This window comes from Patagioenas fasciata, chromosome 19 (genome assembly GCF_037038585.1).
Source record: "Patagioenas fasciata isolate bPatFas1 chromosome 19, bPatFas1.hap1, whole genome shotgun sequence".
In the NCBI taxonomy this organism is placed as follows: Eukaryota; Metazoa; Chordata; class Aves; order Columbiformes; family Columbidae; genus Patagioenas; species Patagioenas fasciata.
In genome coordinates this window covers 12,997,266-13,021,494 of record NC_092538.1, presented here as the reverse complement: position 1 = coordinate 13,021,494, position 24,229 = coordinate 12,997,266, and the positions used below count along the sequence as shown (strand labels likewise).

The 24,229-nt window shown below is 55.9% G+C and overlaps 1 protein-coding gene across 4 annotated transcripts in view; it reads left to right on the top strand.

Moving 5' to 3' along the window:
- The window catches only part of CLUH (clustered mitochondria homolog), a 28,720-nt gene extending 4,491 nt beyond the window's left edge, over nt 1–24,229 (top strand). For 3 of the 4 annotated variants that reach the window (XM_065853420.2, XM_071817041.1, XM_071817042.1), the window contains exons 2-26: nt 4,710–4,906; nt 6,138–6,309; nt 6,471–6,614; nt 6,825–6,952; nt 7,600–7,754; nt 8,236–8,361; nt 9,329–9,476; nt 9,902–9,994; nt 10,443–11,137; nt 11,501–11,718; nt 12,236–12,340; nt 12,982–13,082; nt 14,503–14,655; nt 15,196–15,258; nt 15,933–16,177; nt 16,477–16,561; nt 17,171–17,324; nt 17,617–17,756; nt 17,868–17,948; nt 18,556–18,681; nt 18,953–19,074; nt 20,327–20,420; nt 21,071–21,205; nt 21,878–21,951; nt 22,447–24,229. In XM_065853420.2, the coding sequence (XP_065709492.1) occupies nt 4,710–4,906; nt 6,138–6,309; nt 6,471–6,614; nt 6,825–6,952; nt 7,600–7,754; nt 8,236–8,361; nt 9,329–9,476; nt 9,902–9,994; nt 10,443–11,137; nt 11,501–11,718; nt 12,236–12,340; nt 12,982–13,082; nt 14,503–14,655; nt 15,196–15,258; nt 15,933–16,177; nt 16,477–16,561; nt 17,171–17,324; nt 17,617–17,756; nt 17,868–17,948; nt 18,556–18,681; nt 18,953–19,074; nt 20,327–20,420; nt 21,071–21,205; nt 21,878–21,951; nt 22,447–22,615 (3,923 nt within the window). In that variant the 3' untranslated portion in view covers nt 22,616–24,229. Of the gene's footprint in view, nt 1–695; nt 2,528–4,709; nt 4,907–6,137; nt 6,310–6,470; nt 6,615–6,824; nt 6,953–7,599; nt 7,755–8,235; nt 8,362–9,328; nt 9,477–9,901; nt 9,995–10,442; nt 11,138–11,500; nt 11,719–12,235; nt 12,341–12,981; nt 13,083–14,502; nt 14,656–15,195; nt 15,259–15,932; nt 16,178–16,476; nt 16,562–17,170; nt 17,325–17,616; nt 17,757–17,867; nt 17,949–18,555; nt 18,682–18,952; nt 19,075–20,326; nt 20,421–21,070; nt 21,206–21,877; nt 21,952–22,446 lie in introns of those variants that run through there. The other variant, XM_065853418.2, reaches the window with a different exon arrangement.

Below are 24,229 nucleotides of genomic sequence, written 5' to 3'. Positions count from 1 at the left end.
CTGGAATGCGGCCTGGGTTGTTTAGGTCTATCCAGCCAGAGGTGACTGTGGATGCGCAAGAGCCAGGAGTGAATAATTTCCCCGCTTGCTGCCCGTGATCACTGGTGCCGCGGGTTGATGTGCCCTGTGGAGCCGCTGCTCAGCGCCAGTCAGCCCTGTGTGGGGAGGCTGCTGGGACAAACACAGCGCTCGTACCTCTGCCCACAGGTGGGCTATAGCCAATTTGAGTTTAATGACAGCAGGAGAGCAGCTCTGACTGTGGGCCCTCATGAAAGGAAGTGCTTGTTGCAGCTGGAGCGCTGACAGTTTGGGGAGGTGGTGGTTTCCCTGCTGTCCTGCAGAAACGTTTCCCCTGGGGCCATCTCTAGAGCTCATGTTGTATTCATTTCGTCCATTTATTTACATTCATTAAACTATTAATTTTGTTTAATTTATTATTCAGCTAAAATGTAATTTGCGTTAGCTCTACTGACACCAGCCCTGTCCTTCCTCTGTGCGTGTGTTGGCCCTGAGCAAGTGATTGCGTGAGCTCCGTGCTTTGTTCTAGCTTTGGGATGTCTGTGCTAGGGCTGTGGCACGTGTTGGTGTTTGCTCGGTGTGGGAAGGGCCCTGGCTGTGTGTGAAGCTGTGCTGAGCGCTCAGACTTGCTCGGGCTGCCCGCACATGGTGAGTTTGAAAGATGCAGCTCTTGTCGTGTGTCCCAGGGGACCAGTCGGCGCGGGACGCGTGTCGGTGTGGCTGGGAAGGCGAGGGGCAGGCGGCAGTGTGGCCTCGCCGGGACACGTAGGACACGCTGCGGCCTCCCCGGAGCCCCTGGTGCTCGCAAAGACCTCCAGCTCCAAAACCTCTGCTTCAGGCTGAGATTTCTCAAACACACTTGGCGAGAGGAGTGGTGTTAGGGGCTGTGTGTGCAGTTTTGTGGTTTGTGTTTGATACGGCAGGGCAGACAGGACAGAACATTTGTCTGGGAACTACTCCCTGGTTCACTGCCGGGGTGTTTTGTGCTCGCCTGCTTGGTATGGATGGCTGTGCCTGGGCCCGGCGTGCCATAGTAACTGCCCTCGCCTTGTAATTCAATGCATCTCCCTCGCGCGCAGGTTTGGCAGCGCGAGCGCTCCAGCAGCCGTCCCAGGCTGCACCGCTGCAGCACTCGAGATCGGGCTATTTATAACCGCGATCGGGCCGGCATCCCCCTGCGAGCGCGCCCGGGGAACCTGTTGGATACACGTCTGCTTCTGTCCTGGCGCGGCGGGGAGAGCAGATCTTCAGCTGCTGGGAGCCGCTTTTGGGCTTGGCGATGTGACGGTGGCGTGAGCGTGGTGGCTGGGGAGAGGGCGAGGCGTGTGGGGAGTGGAGGAGCACTCTGGGAGAGCCGCTGTGAGCCCGGCGTCCGATTCCGGTGGCGCGTGGGACATGGGCTGCGGGTGCGCAGGGCAGCAGAGTCAGCTGCCGGCCCTCTGCCCCCACGGCCCTGCGGCCGAGTAGGGATTGTCGTTGGAGAAGGCGGCTGCCGGTGTGGGAAGGGGAGCAGGACCCAGCTGGGGAGAGCGAGGCTGCTGCGTGGGAGTCTGCCTTGTGGGGCCTTCTATATATGTGCGCAAACAGGAGATTTGCAAACAAAACTGACTTTTCTAACCCGGTGCCGTACGAGCCAGGCTGCCTGTGACCATGGGGAACGGCCTTTTCGCAAACTGCTGCAGACATGTCACCGATCTCATCTTCCAGACGCGCAGCTCTGACTCTCCCGATGAGAGGTCACCGCTCCTACCAAAGCCTCCCACGAGCTGCACCGTGTGCCCGGAGCCGTCCGAAGCTGCCCAGCACGCTGGGCCGTACCCAGACGTCGTCCCCAGCGAGGCGGTGGCTGGAAGCCTGCAGAAACGCTCGGAACGCATCCAGGACCTGTCTGAGGCCCAGGGCGGTGAGGGACCGGTGACGGCGCGTGCACAGAGCCGTTTGCGGCCGGCAGAGGCATCCCGCGCAGCGACCGTCCTTCCCACCGACCTTGGGGCTGGGCCGGCGGGGCTGCTCGATCATGCTCAGTCGCTTGGGGCTCGCCAGAGCTGCGTGAAACTTGAGGACAGCGGCTCGGCCCACAGATCCCGCCGCCGGCAGGAGCACGTGGTGGCAGCTGATGGGGAGGATGTGGCCCCTGGAGCACATCCCACCGGCCAGGGCCACGGCAAGGGACAAGCCGCTTTGTGTTTAGATGCTGTCTTAGCAAGTCCGGACAGCGGGCTGAAGTGCAGAGGCGCTGCTCCCTCCCCGGGGAGCCGTGGGAGCCCCTCCTCAGCTCTGCCGGCGAGCGCGGGGAAAGCCCCGCTGGCCCAAAAGGCAGCTGTGCCGCTGTTCTCCCCTGGCGAGGTGTCGCCTGCGGCTTGGGACGGAGGTTGTGGCTCTGCAGGGACGGACCCTGCTCCCTGCCCCGGCGGCAGGTCCAGCCGTGGTCCCGACGTGCAGGCGCTGCTGTCAAAGCAGCAGCAGCAGCAGAAGAAGAAGAGGAAGAAAAAGAAGCTCACACTTGCAGGTGCCTGGCTGCACGGTGCTCTGTCACGCTTCATGTAGCCAAAACACTGCCCATAACGGGGTGGCTGGCCGCCTGTGCCCGTGGAGTGGGGCAGGACGCAGGAGGGGGGAGGCAGGTGATGTTTAACTTCATGGCAGAAGGAAAAGGAGGAATGTGGCAAGGGACCCATCTGTGCCTTGTCCGTGTTAGCAAAACAAACATACAGGGGTTTTGCTGCTTTTTTTCCTTAACTGATAAAGCAAGTCCTTCTCCTGTGTGTGGCTGCAGATGCGGTGCTGGGAGCGGGTCTGCGGGCCCGGCCTGCAGCGGTGGGGCAGCGAGGGGCCGGAGCAGCGTCTGCCCAGAGCCTTTGGCTCCATCCAGCCATGTGTGGGTGGGAAGAGATGTCTGAGCTGCGGGATGAGCAGCTTGGAAAAAATACAGGAGACAAAATCACATAGAGGTGACAGTGTCCCTTTTGGGAGCGTCCTGCCGACTGTTGCGGCACAGAATAGCTTCGGTGCCCACCTGGCTGCTGCCGATGAATGGGTTGGTTGAAGCAGCCTTGGGCAAGCCTTTAGCATGACTGCAGCTACTAGAGCCAGCGCCAGGCCTCCCGTCTGGCTCACCCCTGGGTTCATCTGTCAAAGAAATGAGTGGCTTGTGTTGGGGACATCCGTGAAGTGACAGGGAACATGAGCCGCAGCTGCTGAATGCCGAAGGCAGCGGAGGCTGCTCGAGGAAGCTGCGCTACCTGCTGCCGTGTGGAACGAGTGTGCTTCCCTGTGCTTCCCGCTCTCGCCATGTGCTGGTTCAGCCTTGGCAGTGGTCTGGGAGGCGGTTTGCTCTTGGCAGCCGTGGTCTGGAGCGATGCTCCGGGGACACTTGAGCAGTTCATTGCTGCCGCTGGTGTTGCGCTCCAGAGGCGTGCAGGGGACAGAGCATTTCCCTCCCTGTTCCTATCCGTGGCCAAGGCTGGGCGGCTCCTCGAGGCGGCGGGGCTGCCAGGCAGGAACCAGCCATGGTAGCTGTCGGCGTTCAGCGCAGCGCCGGTCTGCGCTGCAGCAGGGATGGAGGTTGAGCTGCCGCCTCCCCCGGCGCGCAGCTGGGGCTGGTGCCTTGGGGCTGGTGAGGAGGAGGAGACCTGCCAGGTGGAGCTGGCGGGGACAGCAGCGTGGCAGCCTGGGCCGTCAGCCTGGCGCTGGGCCCCTGACCCCGTGTGCCCCAGCCGGCCGTGTCCGCGCTCCCTGCGAGCGGGGCTGCCGCGTGTGACTCTGGCTCCGGCGCTGTGCTGACGGGACAGCCGTGCTGCGAGCACGGCACTGCTCCCTTCAGCGCTCGCTGCCGGGCCGGCGGCTCAGCGCGGGGCTGGGGACACGGGGACTCTGGCTTACCCTCAGTCCTCTTTGACCATGGTCCCCAGCCTGGTTTGATGGGGGCAGCTGCTCTAGGAGACCTGCAGCTTCCTAGATCTTATCAGTGCTCTGACACTATCTGCCTCACTGGAAAAGAAAACAAACCACTGCAGGAGTGAAGTAGGTGCAGGGCTCCCCGTCCCTGTGACGCATCTGTCTAAAAGAGCACTTAAAATGTCATCACCCTTTTCTTGAATAGAATTGCTCAGGCAAGGCCTCGCCCTGGCCCCGTGGGAGCTCGGCGGAGCGTTCTGGCGGTGCGGAGGGTGGCCAGGCGCAGGCAGGGCCGTGGGAGCAGTAACCTGGCTGCCACGTGATGCTCGGCTTGGCAGCGCCGCTGCGCCTCCTCCCTCCCGCGCGGCCCCGCACCGGAGGGATGTTGGGAGCTGTGTAACGTGTTGGTGCAGAGGTTACAGCTGCCTCTGGGCCGCAAAGCACCACACACCCATTCCTTTTAATTAAGAGGCTTCATAGACAAAGTTGGATGTGTTGTACACTGGCCTATCCTTCCTGCTTTCCTTCCCTCCCCTCTCCACACCGTTTGTGGAAGATGCAAACCCCGCAGGCGAGCGTGTGTTAATCATGCTGCGAGGTGAAGGGAGGGACGGGCCTGGCACACCTATGTCTAGTAAATACCAAGTGCAGAATGAAACGCTGGCTGCCTTTTAACCCCCGGTTCACGTGGGTTGGCCAGAGGACGCTGGTGTTGTCCAGACCAGCCTGTCCAGCCGCGCGGAGGGGCCCGGCCGCTTGCTGGCTCTCGTCTCAGTCCCTCTCCTCCCGCACAGAGCACCCGTCTGGCGTGGCGCTGATGAACGGCAGCGGCCCGCACGACAGCCTCAGGGGCGAGAAGGAGCCCAGGCAGAACGGCCACGAGGAGCCTGAGCCAGGAGAAGACGGGAACGACCAGGAGGTCATTGTCATACAGGACACGGGATTTACCGTCAAGATCTGTGCTCCGGGGATAGAGCCCTTTTCCCTGCAGGTACCTCCTGTCACCGGCTGGGGGGACGGGGACAGCACTGGAGGGGGTGGAAGCGTTTGAACCAGGGCACACACAGCACTGTCCCTTCAGCCAGGCAGGGAAGGGGATAAGGGGACGGGACGCTGCACAGGGAGGCCCCTGTGAGCCCCCATGCTCTGGACGGCACCTCCAGGCTGCTCCCGGCTCCCGACGTGTCCATCCTGACGGGGTGAAGTGGGGAGGAGGCAGCAGAGCACGGCGGGCGCAGGAGGAGCTGCCTGCCCCGAGGCCCAGCGGTGCCGGCACGATGCTCCTCGGCTAAGCTGGGTTGGGTCCAGCCACAGGCGCTGGCACCGTGCAGGGAGCTCCAGCACCAGCCTGGATCCAGGGAACAGCGCAGCCTTTGCACAGAGCTCCGTGTGTCATGTGGCCAGTGATGTGCTGCAAGAGCAGGATGGGCTTTGACATGCCTAGCTGATACTCTGATTTAGCGTGATACTTCGCTGAAAGCCATTTGAATGAAGTATCTCTAATTTCAGGGAGAGGCATCTGGAGTCTAAATGCAGAGGGAAGTCTTATCTCCCCAAGACCAGCCGGGAGTGCAGTGAATTGCATCCCCTGTGGAACCAGCTGTATCTCAGCCTGGCTTTCTTCTTTAAATCCCCTTGGCTGTTAGTTTTAATAAGCTAATAATAGCAGGCCATGTTGTTTACAGGAGCTTATGTAAACCACCCTGCGTCCTCGCAGCTCGAGCGCAGTGTCGGTGGTGCTGGAGCCGGGGCGGGAGGCGGCGGGGCAGCCCTGCTGCGCAAGCCAGGGCAGTTTTCTGCATCACGGGAGCTGTGCGCTTGCAGGTGACGTGCCCTGGCGATGTGCACTGGCACGGACACGCTGTGCTGCTGGTACCGTGGCAGCTTGGCCGGAGGAAACAGTCTGTTTGCCATGTGCATCACTCAAAGCCTCACCATAAATGCTCAGTGTGAATGGATAAGGGAAGAGCCCCCGCGTTCCCCCACCACCTTCTGTTCCTTTGCTGGCTCCTCTGTCCCATGCCGAGTGCTCGGGGCAGTGCCGTGGGTGACACGTGGGGAGAGCAGGGGTGGCAGTGCCCTCCCGGCAGGGACAGGGTGGTCTGGGGGGCAGTCAGAGCTGCCTGTGCAAGCCTGGAGTTTGGTTCTGCAGCAGAGGGACAGGGTTTGGCAAGAACGTGTTTGAGGACTGAGAATGACTGGCTGGGTTCTTCCCTCCGCAGGTCTCTCCTCAGGAGATGGTGCAAGAGATCCACCAGGTTCTGATGGACCGCGAGGACACCTGCCATCGGACCTGCTTCTCCCTGCAGCTGGATGGCAACGTCCTCGATAACTTTGCTGAGCTGAAAACGATTGAAGGGCTGCAGGAGGGCTCACTGCTGAAAGTGGTGGAAGGCAGGTTCCCTCAGGCTGTGGGAGGGAATGGTGGGCGTTTCCACAGGGAGTGGTTTTGGCCACCTGGCAACCCTTTCCTGTGGCTCCCTTTGGAGACCTGTGTGCCAAAGGAGCAAGCAACCATGTAATTCTATTTTCTTTCCTCCGTTTTTGCTGATCAGAGCCGTACACAGTGCGAGAAGCCAGGATACATGTGCGTCACATTCGGGACCTTCTGAAGAGTCTTGACCCATCAGATGCTTTCAATGGTGTGGACTGTAATTCCCTGTCCTTCCTGAGTGTCTTCACCGAAGGAGACCTGGGAGGTACGGGGCAAAAAGGCCTCTCTGGTGGGCTGGTGTTTTCCTTTCCCTGACTCCTGGCTTCGTTAAAGCACCTCGTAACGATCAGCTGTCCCACGTCATTCAGGAGTGCAGAGAAACACTCGGAGCACTTCTGCATTCCTCCTCGAGTAATTACCGGAGGAGGGAATGCTACATTTCTCAGCACTGACTTTCTATCTCTGTCTGTTCTAGACAGTGGAAAACGGAAGAAGAAAGGTACTGAAATGGAGCAAATTGACTGCACCCCTCCTGAACATATCCTGCCAGGTAGCAAAGAGAGACCCCTGTGTGCCCTTCAGCCCCAGAACAGAGACTGGAAGGTAGAGTTCTCCTGGGTCATTCCAACGCCAATCGGCACATTCCTTGCAGCAAGCTGGTGTTCAGGGATTGAAACCTGCGCTGAAGTGGACTTTGGGATTTGCTCTGCTTGATGCTTAATGAGTGTGGGACCAGCACAGCTTAGCCAAAGGAATAAAGTCCAAGAGCTTGTGTGCAGAACACCGGACACCCAGTCCGGCCGTCTGCGGAGTGTGAAATGGCCGGTCCGGGGGGTGGCCGGGAGGGAGAGCAGCGTTTCTCTGCAGGGTCCTGGAGGCAGGAGCTGCAGATCACTACAAATTACCTTCAGCTTTCCAATATTGTCCCATTTGGATTCTGGTTTAGAAGTTGCTGCTTAAAAAACCAGTGCAGCAAGAAGTCTGTGCTTTGTGCAGCCCAAAGGCGCAGGGTGTCCGCCGTTACCTGTGTGTTACGGTGTGAAAGGCGGCAGCTGAGGCGCGCGCGCCAGTGGGCTGCAAACGGCCCGGGAAGGCTGCGCTCCTGAGATCAGCCTTTCCTGGAAGCTCTGGTTCTGCAGCCAGCCAAGGGCGGCGGGTAGAAGGAGTCTGGTGTGTACATTGGGTGGCTCTGTAACTCAAGGGAATTAATTCCTGCTGACAGGAGTTGCTTCTGTTGTGTTCTTCTGTAGCCTTTGCAGTGCCTAAAGGTATTGACGATGAGTGGCTGGAACCCTCCACCGGGTAACCGGAAAATGCACGGAGACCTCATGTATTTGTACGTCATCACGGTGGAGGATCGGCACGTCAGTATCACCGCGTCCACTCGAGGATTTTACTTGAATCAGTGAGTAACTGAGATGGTCCTGTCCTGCCCCGCAGCAGGGAGCTCGCGGTAGCCAACTGGGAAAGAACCCACAAACAAACAGTTGCTGCAGGGGTTTTTTTTCTGTGCAAAATAGCCCATTTTAGTTGGCTGTTCACGTGGGTTTGTAGGACTTGCTCTACTGGATTGAGCTGTTTAGTTATGCCTGGTACCATTTCTCCGCAGTGGATAAATACCTGATGCTTTAGGGAAAGTTAAACATCACATAATGTCATCAGCTAATTAGAGCATTTTGCGTTGGGAGGGAATTCCATCCTGGCCGTTGCAGCGATCTCATTTTGCCCTAGAGCAAAAGCACAGCCTGTTAGAATTTCCTCAGCTGGGCACAGACTGGACTAGATTTTTCATTGCATATGTGGAAAGCTCTTGTTCATATAGCACGTTCCTATGGTATGGAAAGTCTCAGGTCTGACAAACAGCTGTTGTCTCTTTTCTCCTGCAGGTCTACTGCCTACAACTTCAACCCCAAACCTGCAAACCCCAGTCTTCTCAGTCATTCCTTGGTGGAACTACTTAACCAGATCAGCCCTACCTTCAAAAAAAACTTCTCCGCTCTGCAGAAGAAACGGTAGCAGCTCTTTTCTGCTCTGGTTGCCTCAAGCGGTCTGCGGTGTGCGTGGCTGTTCGGGGAGCCGCGTCGCTGCCGCAGCGAGGAGCGCGGTGCTCTGAGCCCGCACAGCGCCGCAGTGGCTGGGACACGCGGGGACCACGAACACCTGGCGGTGTCCCGGCAGCACCCTGGCTTTGTGTAGGCTTAGGGCGGAGAGGATAATTATTTTAAACATGTCCGTGCATGTTCATTTTCTCTAATTTCCTCTAGTGCCTATAATAACAAAAACAATAACGTATTGTTTTATTCGCCTGTCCTTGCTGCAGGGACCATTTATTCTGCCGCAGGACAGCAGGCTCTGTAAAAGCCTGTCATTCCTTGGAGTCCACTTAATGAACTGCCTGGGCTCAGCAGGGTGCAGACTGACAGGCACATTGTGTGGCTTTCGGGAGCTCTGCTTCTGCTCTTGTTAAGAAGATGAAAGTGATACTAGAGCAGGGCTGGAAATGAGCAGCGGCCCGCAGCCCCACGGCCGCTGTCCGGCCACGGAAAAGTGATTCACGGCATTGCCGCTTGGGCCAGAAGGAACCGCAGCTGGGACTCAGCAGCTGCTGGGAGCAGACGGGTTCCAGGAGAGCCCCTTTGGTGCGACTTGTGTTCCTCGTGGCCAGGGGTGCGTGCTGGGTCTGGAGCAGCCCCCACGGCCATGTGGGGGCTGGAGGGGCGTCCTCCGCCCCGAGTGCAGGGGTGAAGGGCATCGCGGTGCTGGAGCCGGGGATCCAGGCGGGCAGAGCCCGGCTTGCTCTGCAGGCTGCAGATCACGGGGGATGGTGCTTGTGAAATGAGAGTCCACTGCGTTGCTCCTCAGCCCTGGTATTGTTCTGTTGTTTGTCAGAAGCTGATGTTGCAGCAGAGAGAAAATTCTCTTTGTGTAGAAAGAAATCTTCCTTTGGAAAATGTCTGATTGTTTTCACTCCCAAACCAGGGTTCAGAGACACCCTTTTGAAAGGATAGCCACTCCTTTCCAAGTGTACAGCTGGACGGCTCCGCAGGTGGAACACGCCATGGACTGCGTTCGGGCAGAAGACGCGTACACTTCTAGACTGGGCTATGAGGAGCACATACCTGGACAGGTATTGGTCTTGCTTGGCAGGGGTTGTGCTGCCAGCTGTGCTGTGAACCAGGTGACTTGTACCGAGTAACCTCTGCTATCTTTGGAAGGGTTTTACTCATCAAGGGAAGACTCGCAGGAGTCCTTGTTCTTGTCAGTGCCCTTGACCGCAGGGGCTGGGCTGCTCGGGCAGCAGCTCCCTGAGCATACAAAGGTCCGAGAGGAGCTGGGCTAATGTAGGATCTGTCCCCAGCTACTGGTGAATAAAGTCCACTCACAAGGGGTGTTCATTCCTGCTGCTAATCCACTTCCTCTGCACTCCATGGCAGCCTGAGCTCTTGCCCCTTCCCCTCCCCGCTCACAAAATGCCTCGTAAAGCAGAAACGCTGACTTGCCAGCCCCTTCCTACCCAGTGCGTTGCTTCCCACAAGGCTTTGACTCTTTCAGACCAGAGACTGGAATGAGGAGCTGCAGACCACGCGGGAGCTGCCGCGCAAGAACCTGCCCGAGAGGCTGCTGCGAGAACGAGCCATTTTCAAGGTAAGTGCGGGATGTGCAGGCAGCCCCTGCAGCCCCTTCTCTGCTGCCTGTATCGCTCTGGACGCTTCACCTGGGCGACCCCTTAACAAGCGCAAGAGGAAGATGCCCGTTTGTAAGCTAACAGGTCGTGTTCTGCTCCCAGTGCCGAGGCAGCCGCCTCCCCGTTCTGCGCTGTCCTGTCTGACCTCGTCCTCCTTGGCGGGTGGGAGGAACAGGAGGAGGGACACGTGTACACCTGAGCCTGGCTCTGCAGAGAGCTGAGGAGCCTGAGCTGTGCTGAGCCCTCCTGTTCTGGCTGCCGGAGCTTGTATCCAAGTCGGTGGCCGGGCTCACAGCAGTAAAAGCCAGCTGTCCCATCGGCAGGAAGCGTTTGTGGGGAGGTTTGGGAGCGAGGTGCTGGGAGGGCGGGAGCTCTTCCTTACCCCGCGTTCTCTCCACCTGCCTCCAGGTTCACAGCGACTTCACTGCGGCAGCAACCAGAGGTGCCATGGCTGTCATTGATGGCAATGTCATGGCCATCAACCCCAGCGAAGAGACCAAGATGCAGATGTTCATCTGGAACAACATCTTCTTCAGCCTGGGCTTTGACGTCCGTGACCACTACAAGGACTTTGGTGGAGATGTTGCTGCTTATGTAGCTCCTACCAACGATCTCAACGGTGTGCGGACCTACAATGCGGTGGATGTAGAAGGGCTGTACACGCTGGGGACTGTGGTGGTGGATTACAGAGGTTACAGGGTGACGGCTCAGTCTATTATTCCTGGCATCTTGGAACGGGAGCAGGAACAGAGCGTTATCTATGGGTCAATAGACTTTGGCAAGACAGTTGTCTCACACCCCAAGTACCTGGAGCTGCTGGAGAAGACCAGCAGGCCGCTCAAGATCCAGAAGCATAAAGTCCTCAACGACAAGAATGAGGAGGTGGAGCTGTGCTCCTCGGTGGAGTGCAAAGGCATTATTGGCAACGACGGGCGTCACTACATCCTGGACCTGCTCCGCACGTTCCCTCCAGATCTAAACTTCCTGCCTGTTGACGGGGAGGAGATGCCAGAGGAATGTAAGAAAATGGGGTTCCCCAAGCAGCACAGACACAAGCTTTGCTGTCTCCGGCAAGAGCTTGTTGATGCCTTTGTAGAACACAGGTGAGCTGAGCTCCCCCCTTCCTCCACCTGCCACTGGCACCGGTCCAGGCTGCCTTGTCCCGGGGACGTCCCAACAGCTCCCAGAAGTGGCAGCTGATGCCCCATTGCTTGGTCCTGCAGCGGCAATTATAGAAACTCCATTAACGAGAGGTGAAAACAGCAGGGACTCTGACAGGGCTGCAGGAGCCGCGGGAAAAGCTGGTTTGCTTCTTAGGCTCCAGGTCTGTTGTCAGACATTTGGAAGTTCTTTCCCTGCGGATATCCTGTGCACTGTGTGGTCTACAACGTTAACTCCCTGGCTGAGCAGTGGTGAGCCTCTCGCGTTCTCCTGCTGTGCTGAATTCCTCTTCTCCTTTGCTGCAGGTATCTCTTATTCATGAAGCTGGCCGCACTGCAGCTGATGCAGCAGAAAGCCAACAAGCAGGAGAGCTCAGGTGTGCTGGAAAATGGTTCCTCTCCGGAGAACGGTACTGCAGACAGTGAGAAATCTGAGTCAGAGGATGGTAAAATTGATGATAACGTGACTGGACTTGATCAGGTGAAGGAGCTGGCTGAGACCATTGCATCTGATGATGGAGCAGGTATTTCATCCGCAGCACCGGCAGCAGCCCCGGCCGCCTGCCCTGGCTGGGCTCAGGGTGACGGGTTGGTGTTAAACAGGACAAGCTGCCTCTATCAGTATTGTCTCGGCTCTTTGCACACCAATGAATTAGTCACCCTGGCGAGTGTGTGTGTGTGCAGCGCGCCCAGCGGCTCTGAGCCCAGTGGCCGGAGCCTGGGCTGGGCCGGGCTGGGCTGGGCCGGGCTCAGTGGGAGCAGCACTGCGGGGAGCCCAGGCGAGGGTTTCTAAGTACCGGGGGGCCGGAGGGTGGTCCATGGGTTTTCTGGGTTGTCTCGTGTGCTCCTGCTCAGACTGTGCATTTTGCAGCCATCCTCCTTTCCAGATATCTTCCAAATGACTGGGTTTGTAATGGGTTTTTGCAGAATGTACCATCATTGCTGCTTTTAGTAACAAAGCTTTTATCTTCATTTAATAGCCAGGCTTGCCATTTTCTGAAATCCGCATTCATTTGTATTCTGTTTTTCTCCCTGCTCCAGTGGATCCCAAAAGCAGAGAAGTGATTCGGAATGCTTGCAAGGCTGTAGGCTCCATTAGTGACACATCATTTGACATTCGGTTTAACCCAGATATTTTCTCACCAGGTACGTGTACAAAGAGCTGGTTTTACTCCTCCAGAGAATCACCGTGTCCAGCCAGCTACGGACAAAAAACCGTGTTCTGTGGCCAGGAATATTGCTGGCGTTTGGCTCGCTGGGCGCGGTGCAGGATTCCCTGTGCAGCACAGAGATACAGAAGGAGAGAAGTGGAATTGATTGCAATGCCCAAGGCGGCAGCGAGCTGCTGCGCCCGGGGAGCTCTGCAGGCCGCTGCCAGCAGTCTGCCTGCGATTCTCCCGCACCCCGGCTGCTAGAGCGCTTGAACGTTGAATTACACCCTGATGTAGTAGTTTACACAAAACCCAGTGGTTGTAGCTGAACAACTGATGCTGGATCCGCAGTGAAGGGCAGGGTTTGTTTTAGTAACATCGTGGTAAGCGGGTCACAGTGCCCTTTCAAACGTGTGCATCACAGGCACCGCGTGCAGCTTTCCATGGCTTGAATCATGTTTTATTTGGAAATACAGAATAAGCTCCCACGGTGTTTATGGGGGTGAATACTGAAGCCGTATGCGTGCAAGGAGACAGAATCACTTTAACTTTTTAGGTGCTCTTGCTGTACCTTTCCGTACGTGCCTTGTTTCTCCCTGAGTTCACGTTTTCTGTTTTTCTCTTTCACTGTCCCAGGCGTCCGCTTTCCCGAGTCCAGCAAAGAGGAGGTGCAGGATCAGAAGCAGCTGCTGAAGGATGCGGCTGCGTTCCTGCTGTCGTGCCAGATCCCCGGCTTGGTAAGGAACTGCGGAGCAGTGGTACCGTCCCCCAGAGAGCCACTCAGAGCCGGCGCTGCCGCGGTGCGCCAGCGGTGCGTCCCCTGCCGCCGGACAGGCTCTGGCACCGGAGGGGACGTGTGGTGAACAGCGTGAGCAGCTCTGGTGCAAGCGCATGAGGGGTTTTCCGTTTCCCCTCTTGCGTCATGGCACAGTTGTCCCACCTCCAGCAAAGTGGCACTAGTAATTAACAGCTGTTGCTAAGAGTTTGGGACAATGAAGACCACGTCAGTCACCCTCCCTAGCCCTGGGCATCCTGCACAGCTTATTGTATTATCTGACCCTGATTGTGACTCAATTGGTGACTAACAATTTGGAGTGAACTGGGAAATTGTTCTTACTAATATCTATTGTAAAAACTCCCTCTGTAAGGCTTAAGCATTTTGGTGCTTACCCGTGCACCTGGCTAGATCAGAAATACCAGCTTTGCCCTTCGCAAGAGCTCTAAATCGACCGCCAACGCAGTGTTACAGCTGGTGACTGTTGTTTTACAAGGTACCTGATACACTGGGGTATGAACCCAAATGCTGCGCAAGCACACAAGGGCGAGTTCCAGAGCAGCTGGGTGAGCGGGCAGGGCTCCGTGCTCTGCCTATCAGAGTCACCACTGTTACTCCGTGAATTAAGTGACTCTTTATCAGCACTGCACCACAACTTAAGACGCAAGCCCCAGCTCCCCTTATCAGCTACGTGTGTACAACTCCGTGTGGTCTTTTAAATGGCAATGTTTTCAGTGGTGACCGTGGGGCCCGTAGAGAAGGGTTAGCCTGCTGGTTGCACAAGCGTTCACTCAACAAGCCGTGCCAAGGGGAACGTGGTTCTTGTTGAACTGCAGGAGTCCCCGAGTCGGCCTCGGCAAAGCGCTGGAGTCCGCGGAGTTATGGGGAGTCGTGTTGAGTTACCTGAACCTGTCACTGGTCTCCTGGACCCTGAGGGGCTGCACGCTCAGCACCCACTTGCCATCCTTGGCTGCTCCGGGGGTCCTTGGCCTCTGCTCGTTCTGCACGGGGAACGGGGCGAACCGGAGCCGGTTTGGTGTGACGGCCGATCCCCCCGCACCTCGGCTGCCCGGCGCTCGTTGGGGGGTGTGTGCTGCTCGTTCTCCCCAGAGACACGAGTACAAAGGGCACAGTGGCGGGGGCTCGCGCACACTGCGCGTGTGCCCTGCGCGCAGCGCCGTGCTCCTGGGGTCACAGCTCCTTACCCGGCTGAGCTGGGCTCTGTACGTGCCAGTTTTTGCTGTGTTTGTAACTCCAGTTTCATCCCTGGAAGCTGCCGTGTCCGTCAGGCAACGCCTTTTCCCTCCCCACTCAGATAACTTGTTTTTCTTTAATTCTTTCCTGCTTGCTCTCAGTAACAGAAACTTGTCTGTACTGCGCAGGTGAAAGACTGCCTGGATCACACGGTGCTGCCGATGGACGGGGCGACCCTGGCAGAGGCCATGCACCAGAGGGGCATCAACATGCGCTACCTGGGCAAAGTCGTCAACTTCATCGCCAAGACCCCTGGCCGTGCGCAGCTGGATCACATTTTCGTAAGCATCAGGCTTAACTGCAGACGGTCGCTTAAAACCGCCCCGGCACAGCTTGCCCTGAATGGCTTCCAACCGGGCCAGTTGTTTGTGTAAAAAATAAACAGCTTCAAAAACAGAGAAGGGAGAAGGACCTGTAAGTGGTGGATGGGGAGTTCTGCTCCCAGATCCTTAATGGCTTTCACAGTGTTTGAGTGTCCTTTGGGACAGAGACGCGCTTCAGGATTCCCAAGTGTAACAGCAGGCAACACAGTTGGATTTTAAGCATTTTTTGAGCCTCTATGATCCAGTGGGGCTTTGGGTCAAGCTGGGAAGCGCTGGTGCCGCTGGCAGCCCCCGGAGCCGCGCTGGCGCGCGGGTGGCCCCGGGCACCGTGCACGGCGCTGCTGGAGCGTCGGCAAACGCAAACCAGGGCTGTGCCGCGGGGCGAGGCCGCAGAACGCGGCTTCTGCCTGGCTGGGAAAAGCCCGTTGCAGAAGCAAAGCGTGTATTTCATTATTATTGTAAACTGACTCTCTCTCTGTTCTTTATTCCTTTGGGCAGAAAATAGGAATCAGTGAACTGATCACTCGATCGGCTAAACACATCTTCAAGACGTACCTCCAGGTATGACCCACAGTCCGACCTCGTGCCTTTTGTGTCCTCGCTAACGACTTTTTCCCACAAATGGAGAGCTGTTGGAGTCTCTTCTCTCATTAAGCAGTTCGTGGGGGTTGCTTAGCAACAGGAAGTACAATCTCATTAGCGCTAAAATAGGTACAGGCCTGTGCGTAAGGGAAAACAAGTTCCCACTTGAAGGCAGCTTTCCCAGGGAGTAATCATTCATGCCTTTCTTCCCCAGATTCTCACTCATTATGTTGGAGGCTTTTAAAAGTGAAATGACAGCTTGTTTTCCTTGTAATGCCTTTTCCTCTTAAGCAACGTGCCTTTGCCCTTCTAAGGAGCTTTTTTAATTGCATGAACATGAGTGTATCCATATACCTGTCCGTCCCTAGCATAGCAGCACACCTGGCTTTATTCCAGTGGCAAAATCTTCTTTACACTCTCGAGTTTCTCTGTCCAAAATGGAATTATCTATTTGTATATGTGTAGGTACATACTTATATATCTGTCTGTGCTAGTTCCACTTGCAAATCCTGCCGTCCTCCCTCTCCTGGAGGATTTTCCTGTTTCTGGCAGGACCGGACCTGTGTGGGGCTGGGGGTCGAGCTGTCCTGTGGGATCCTGTGTCTCACCTCTGGTGCTGGTGTCTCACCTCTGGTGCTGGTGTCTCGCCGCAGGGCGTGGAGCTGTCGGGTTTATCAGCCGCCATCAGCCACTTCCTCAACTGCTTCCTGAGCTCCTTCCCAAACCCCATTGCCCATCTTCCCGCTGATGAACTGGTCTCCAAGAAAAAGAACAAGAAAAGGAAAAACAGGAACCTTGGGAATGCCGATAACACCGCGTGGGCCAGCATGACCCCTCAGGAGCTCTGGAGGAATATTTGTTCAGAAGCAAAGAACTACTTCGATTTTAGTCTTGAATGGTAAGCGGAGGAAACTGCCCTCGCTTGTACCCAGACTCACCAGGTGTCTGTAGCTCTTGCTGTTCTTTAATAGGACCTCCCTTCCTGACTTGTTTTCCATTTGAATATAAATTTGTACTCTTGAGGGAGTTTTACAGGCTTATAATGGAAATTGTGGGGGACTACGGTGGGTCCGTGGATTCCCTGGCGGTTAGCGGCCACCGCGGTGTCAGTCATGGGCCTTGGTTGGCCCTGAACCGTGCAGGGCTGTCCTGGAGCAGAGGCCTCGCCCAGAGCTGAGCTGTGTGTGCTTTTTGCAGTGAGAGTGCTGACCAAGCAGCTGAAGAGTACAATCTGCAGAAAATCACCCTGCTTCGTGAAATCTCCCTCAAAACTGGAGTCCAGGTAAGATCCACATCTTCCCTCCCTTCCCCGTCATGCTGCGTACTGAGGAAGAGGAACTGCAGACTGCTTGGCAGGGACAGCCTTTCCCACGGACTGAGTCCCCAAAGCTCTTGGCGGTGTTTGTGTTGGAATACAGGTTCCAGCCCCGGGGAAAGAGATTTCTACTCAGTTCCCTGTTAGGGTGAACTTGCTGTGCATCTCTCAGCCAGCCTGAGACAGGTCCTGGGGTTGCTGTGTGTGATGAACCAAACTCACACCTTCGGTTCCTGTGCAAAGGGAAGCAGCTCCTAGGCTGAGCGGAGCAGACCCGGGCTGTCCTTGCTGGGCGCGGGGTTTCCTGCCCGCAGCGCTGCCGTCGCGCTGCCCCGCGGTGCGGGAGCTGGGCAGGGCGGGGGTCCCGTGGGGCTCCAGCACTGGCGCGGCTGCGCCTCCGTTTCACCAGGCACAGGGCAGCCGCACATCGCCTGTCAGAACTGCCCGCAGGTACTGACACGGGAGATGTTTTGACTGGGAATTCACAGGCAGAATTCAGGGCTTATTTTCCCCTCTTCTCTTGCCAAGTGCCCACGACAGTGGTGACCGTGACCTCTGGTGTTTTTGGTTCCCCAGATCCTGCTGAAGGAGTACAACTTTGACAGCAGGCACAAGCCCACCTTCACAGAAGAGGATATTCTCAACATCTTCCCTGTGGTGAAGCACGTAAACCCCAAAGCCTCAGACGCTTTCCACTTCTTCCAGAGCGGGCAAGCCAAGGTTCAGCAAGGTACAGACCCAGCGCGCCTCCGCCTCTCGAGGCGACCGCTGCCGGAGGGACGAGTGGGGCGACCACTGCCCCCCAGCACCCGCTGCTCCCGGCACCCACCCGTTCTGGAGCAGAACCCCGAAGCAGCCGCCGCTGGGCGCAGAGCGGTGCTTTCCTGCTCCTGGGCGTCTGTCCTCACGCAGGGCAGTGACCACGGCCGTGTGTCCCACGGCTGTGGACGCTTCACGGGCAACGCGCTTCTCCAGTAGCACTGGGGGCTGTTTAACATACATACATACGTAACTTTTTTCAGGTTTCTTGAAGGAGGGCTGTGAGCTCATCAATGAAGCCTTAAACTTGTTCAACAATGTGTATGGTGCTATGCATGTAGAAATCTGTGCCTGTCTGAGGCTGCTGGCTCGTCTCAACTACATCATGGGGGATTATTCAGAGGTAAGCAGGGGCTCGTGCAGGGGTGCTCAGTCCCCGCGTTCTCTCCCCAGGCCTGCTGGCTCAAGTGTGCAGCACTGTGTGACCTGCTCTTGGGCCTTCTGTTCTGTTTAGGCCTTAAGTAATCAGCAGAAAGCGGTGCTAATGAGCGAGAGGGTCCTGGGCATTGAACACCCCAACACGATTCAAGAATACGTGAGTACAGGGTGCTGGGGAGCAGCAGCTCCTCGTGTGTCCACCCCGAGTCCGTGAGCCTTGAGTTGTGTCTGCGTCTAGAGAACAGTTGCAGCTCTCCTTCCTTCTGCAGCGTTCTTCCCCAAATCCTCCACTTTCATCATAGGTTTTGTATCGTATGATTTTGTGAACTGGATACCTAAGCATGTGCATTATAAGCATCCTGCGTGGTCAGTATTGGTCCTTAGTTTAGAATTTTGGGGTTTGTCTGCTGAATGTTTATAATCATTCATTTTTCTGGCTTTTGCCATGGGCTCATGTCAAAAACAATGGAAGAGCAAGAATCCTTCCAAAAACACAGTTTGAATTTGAAATGTTCCGTGAGGCGTGCGAGAGAAACTGAACTGGAACACTTAGCAGGTCCCTCAGCACTGTGTGTGATACCTCGGCGGAGCTGTAGAGCAGCCAGCGGAGCTGAAGTTTCCTGAGGGGCTGAAATCCTTTTTAACCATAAAGGAAAACCTTTTATTCGTGTGAAGCTGAGGAAGGGAGTAGAAAGGAGAGATTAGTTTGCATTACAGCGTGGCAAGTAAAAACCATTAATGCTGGATTACTTCTTTTGTTACAGATGCACCTTGCTCTGTACTGCTTTGCAAACAGCCAGCTCTCCACAGCACTCAACTTGCTGTACCGTGCACGCTACCTCATGCTGCTGGTATTTGGGGAGGATCACCCAGAAATGGCACTCTTAGATGTGAGTAATCTTGTAGAGTTTCTAATCCCTAAGAAACTCCGGGACTCTGTTTGTGTTGCCCTTGTGTGAAGTGCAGAGAGTTGTCCCTCTCCGGTCTGGCGGTTTGAGCGGCGCTCGCAGGGCAGAACCGGCTCCTGCCGTGTGCCGCGGAGCGACCCGCAGGCAGCGCTGCTGCGGCCCTCCCGCCAGCAGAACGCCCGCCTGGGCCTGGGGGGTACGCGGCGTGACGGCGGCTGTGAACCCGCCTTTCTGACCGCCCGCCTCTCTGCAGAACAACATCGGCTTGGTGCTCCACGGCGTGATGGAGTACGACCTGTCCCTGCGCTTCCTGGAGAACGCGCTGGCCATCAGCTCCAAGTACCACGGCTCCAAGTCTTTGAAAGTTGCACTAAGGTGAGGCCGGGCAGAGTGCCGGGCTGGGAGGGATCGTCCAGCTGTGTCCCGGTGCGTTAGAGATTCAGTCTCGGCCCAGCTGTTGGACTCTGCCGGGCTGTGTGAGTCAACAAAGACAGAGATCCCTTGTTCTTAAAGGTAATTGTGGGATCTGCTGTAATGCTGGTTGCCCCAAAAACCTATCAAGGTGACCCTGGTTCTTGTGGACTCTCAGGTGAAAAACGTATGTGGCAAGTGAAGGTTGGAAAGTGAGGCTCATGTAATTATACTGGGAGACCAGGACGATATGTAAACACTCGTATGTAATTGTTCGAGCCCTCAGGGAGCTATCTTTGAGCAGCATATAATTTGCTTTTGTCCTTTACCATAAAGCCTTGTATTTGAATAAAATACTGAGCGGCTCCCTTGTGTTTCCAAAGGAGCTGGGAGCGGTCGGCACCTGTGGGACCTGCTCCGAACACACTGCAGGACGGGCTCGCTCCTCCGCGCTGCTCCCGCTCCGCGCTGCTCCCGCTCCGCAACCCACCGGTGCTTGGCAGGGTGAAAACAAATCTTACTAAGCAGCCACAAGGGTCTGATTTGCTTTCCAGCACTCGATGGATATGCATTCTGTGAAAGCATCTTGCCTTCCCTTAGTGGCACTGGGATGCCTGATGAGATTCACCACCTCCCGCAGAGACGCGCGTTCTGCCCCAGGAACGCCGGGGAAGCGAAGCCCAGGCCAAGCCTGTTCTCCCAGCTGGAGGGGGCCCGGGCGACTGGGGTCCCAGCTCTGCCACTGTTCGCTGGTTGTTTCTGTGCTGGAAGGCTTCTTAATTTTTCTGTGAATAATCAAGTAATTCATAAGTTTGCTTTCTAAGAAGCAAAAATACTTTTGTTGAAGGGGAAGGTTTCTGGCTGCGTCTTTTCTCCAGTTAACAACTCTGTCCCCAAGATGGGCCCGTGGATGTGCTGCTCCATTCAGCTTTCCTGGGTGCAGGAGGAGAAAATGCCCAGTTCAGTCTTTATTTCTGTAGCTCACTTCTCAGCATTTCAACAAAAATGCAGCTGAAATCAGTGTAGGACACGAATCCCCAGACAGGGTGGGGAGAAGCAGCTACAGGGGTGCTGTGTGCAGAGCCCGGATGCGCCTCCTCGGACACCGGCATGAGGTCTTCTGGCCCACGCGTGGTTATGCTGAAGTCGTGCTTGCTGTAGTGCAGAAATGTTTCTCCTTCATTCAAGTACCTCTCAACCCCTTTCCTTCCCTCAGCCACCACCTGGTAGCCCGAGTGTACGAGAGCAAAGCGGAGTTCCGCTCGGCGCTGCAGCACGAGAAGGAGGGCTACACCATCTACAAGAACCAGGTGAGGAGCTGCCGGGGGACACACAGCTCAGAGCAGACGCTGGAGAGTCCGCTCTCTAGGGATGGGGCAGAACCGCTGCCCTGTACAAGAATGGACCGGATTTTATGCCAGAAGTCTTCAAATAGCCTTGCTGCAAGTTGGTTCTTGCTGGACTCCTGTCCGTGGACAGAAACTCGTGTTGGTGGCGTGGCCCCACGTTCCCACGGGCCACTGAGAGAGCTGCTCTGTTCTCTCCACGTTTTGTACCGCCTGTCTGTGAAATACCCAATCCAAACGAGTTTGGTGGCTGGGCTGTTCGTGGGCAATGAGTCCTCCCGCACGGAGAAACTCCGGCACCGGCCCGGGCTCTGTCTGAGCACGTCTGCCGCCGCGCGCGGTGACTCAGCGCCGTGGCACTGGCTGGGCGCACGGCCTGCTGGGGGGATGCTGCTCGCCCTGCAGACGTGCTCCGACTTGACGGAAACGTGTCCTGTTGATAATAAGGCTCCCAGAGAATTTTTTTGCTTTGTTTCTTGGATGCCAAGGCAGGTGAAATCAGGTTCTGATGAGTTTCAGTAGGGATGTCGAGCCAGCAGAGACGCAGAGCGCACCCTGGTTTGGGTCCTGTTCCGTTTTGTAATGCTGTACCTTTTCTTTCCTTTTCCGATCAGCTTGGAGAACACCACGAAAAGACCAAAGAGAGCTCTGAGTACTTGAAATACCTGACTCAGCAAGCTGTCGCTCTTCAACGCACAATGAACGAGATTTACAAGAACGGCTCCAACGCCAACATCATGCCGCTCAAGGTAACCTTGCGCAACGCGAGCGATGGAGAGCGCTTGCTGTGAAGGCGGAGGTTTGTGTGCGGGATGCAGGAAGGCTCTGACCCGGTGCAGGCTGAACAGTTTTCCTCTCGGTTCTGGATGCGGCTCTTTTGCCTGAGCTCATGTAGTTGAGCGCAGCCGATGGGCCCGGGGAGGTCGGTGGGGATGCGGGGAGCAGGTGGCGGTGCGGGAGCCGGGGACACCCCCGCACAGTCCTGCCGCTCCACTGACTCACTGGCTGCAGGCAGGTTGCTCAACCCAAAGTACTTCAGTTTCCTCATACTAAAAAACGCCATCATCTTGCACCAGGTGCTTTGTTCTCCTTCCAAGGATTGTGTGGTGCAGGGAGCAGAGCGGCGTGGGGGGCCCTGCCCTGCCGGCTGTGGGGCAGGAGCAGAGCGGCGCGGGGGCCCCTGCCCTGCCGGCTGTGGGGCAGGAGCAGATGCGGCCTCTTGGTCCCAGCCCCACTGGTCCGCTCCGGCAGATCTCACGAGCCCGGCTGCGGCACAGCCAGGGAAGCGGTGCAGGGGCTGTGTCTCCACGGGCTGTGTCCCTGCGGCTGCCGTTGGTAAACGGCGTCTGGATTTGCTAAGGAGCTCTGGGTGGTGCTCTCTGGTTTTCACCTGTAGAACTGTGTTTTCTCTTGTGCTGTAGTTCACAGCTCCCAGTATGGCCAGTGTCCTGGAGCAGCTCAACATTATCAACGGAATTCTCTTCATTCCACTAAGGTAGAGTGATCCCCCTGTGTGCTGTGCCCTCAAAAGCAAGAAGTCTTTTTGTATTACCTTTGTTCCTGAGAAAGCAAACCCTGTGCTTCCCATTGCATTAAGAGCCACTGATGATCATCATCAGAACCACTACTCACAGCAGTACTCTTAATTTTTTTCTTTTCATTTATTATAAATTGTCTCCTAGACTTAGAGTTGAAATTTTATTGAGGCTGAGACCGCATTCTTCCCTTGCTATAAAAATCCCTGCTAGTAGAAGTTGTCAAGCAGCAGCCGGAGGCTGCCTGGCCCCAGACACGGTGTCACCTCACTGCCTGTCCCCAGTGGCCACCGACGGGTCACGTCACAGTGCCCCTTGGTTCAAACCAAGCACCGAGCCCGGCTCCGGCGGAACTGGGAGTACATCCTGTTCTGCTGAACGCGACCTTGTCCCGGTGTCTCACACAACCTTAGGCTGGTCTAACATTTGTTACCCTTCCCTGGTTTCCCCTTCAGCCAAAAAGACTTGGAGAACCTTAAAGCAGAGGTGCAGCGACGCCAGCAACTCCAAGAAAGCATAAGAAGTGGTGAACAGCTGGAACCAGAGGACAAAGCTGTGGAGGAGAAAGAGGCTGAGCCAAGCATGCCTTCTGCTGCGATCCCCTTAACACAGAGCTCCGCTTAACGTGTACCTCGCTTAAAAACAAAAAAGTTTATACCCTTTTCTGAGCCTGGGCCAGGGTCTCGGGTGCCCCTGGAGCAGCTCCTCCTCTTTTGACAATGTTATTGCACTGGTACAATTAATACACAATGCAAAGAACTAATCTGAGAAATGTAATCTGTCTGCCTGAGCTTGTGTGTGCCACGCGAGGGGAAGGTGGCCGGGCTGCGGCAGCGACGGGGCCGCTGCGCCTGCGTGTGTGTACGTGTCGTGTGATCTCATCACTTACTTCTACCTTGTACATATGAATTCCAGATGAACTGTCTCGAGGTATGTAACATTTCTCAGGTCATTTTTATGTTGACTAAGGACACTGCTTTGCTAAAACAGTACAAAACCAGCCCCATCCACTGCTCAGTGTTCTTGTGAAATGCGGATTGCAAGCCAAAAGGTTGATTTTCCCCCAGTCGGTATCCCGGTTTGTGAGAACCACGCAGCCATATTTGTGTCGCTCAGACAACTGAAGCCTGTAACCCGTGTGTAAGTGGGGGATGTACAGCATTTTCTACATCAGGATATAGCCATTGGATTCCTTTAACCATTTTTCTACTTTTGGTTGGCAGTTTGGCAATTCAGTGGGGTTTTGTAACGTTCACATTCTAATTTTCAAGGTAAAGATAGAGATAGATATATATATATATATATATATATATATGAATGATACTCACAGTTCCACCTCTCTGCTCTGCTTGCAGCTGAGAGTACTTTAGGATACTGTATCCAAAGAGTGAGGGCTTGCTGTTTAAAAAGCGCACAACTTCATTGCAATGGAAACCCCAGTGCCTGGGAGCGCCTGGGAACGCCACAACTGACCTGCAATACTGAGCAGGAACTCCTGGCCCTGTTAAAAGAGGGGGAGGAAAGTCAGAACCAACAGGGACTCGATCCTACGTGCAAGAGCAGTTGTAACCTGGAGCTGATGGACTTCAGCCTGAGGGACAAGTTGAGCCAGCTCAGCCAGGAGTTTCCAACAACCTGAAATTACTGGGCTGAGGGAAAAGGGTTTAAATAAAAACTAAGAATTCCCACAGCACCGAAACCTATGGCTAGTATCTGAACTCTTTTTGCACACTGGTTTTGAGGTTGTTGCCAGGGCGCTTCCATTGCTGGTGATGGACGTTACTGACATGGCAGATGCCACTGAATGAACCCTGGCGTCCCCTCCGTCACGGGGTCCCGTGGTGGGCGTTGGGGCCAGGCCGGGGTGCCGACAGAGCTGAATGTCCTTTTCCTAAGCAGATCAAGCTGTAGAACAAGGAGCTGCTGGTCCGCAGCTGGCACAGTCTCTCCATCGCGTTGTCTGTCTGTGCTAATTCGCGTTGCTTCTTTCACTGACCTGCGGGAGAAACGCGCTGTCCCTGTGCGCCATGGGATCTGTGACTCGCTGGGGACAGCGGGGAGCAGCTCCAGGTTGTGAGACGTGACAAAGCAGGAGGAGTCCTTACTGCAAAAGAACTTGCTCCTATTAGAAAATTCTGAATTTCCTGGAAAGCAATCAATAAATGACTACAGTGCATCTTTCCTACAAGATTCTTCTTTTACTAGTGTCTTTCAGTCCATTAAAAGCTTTTTAAACTA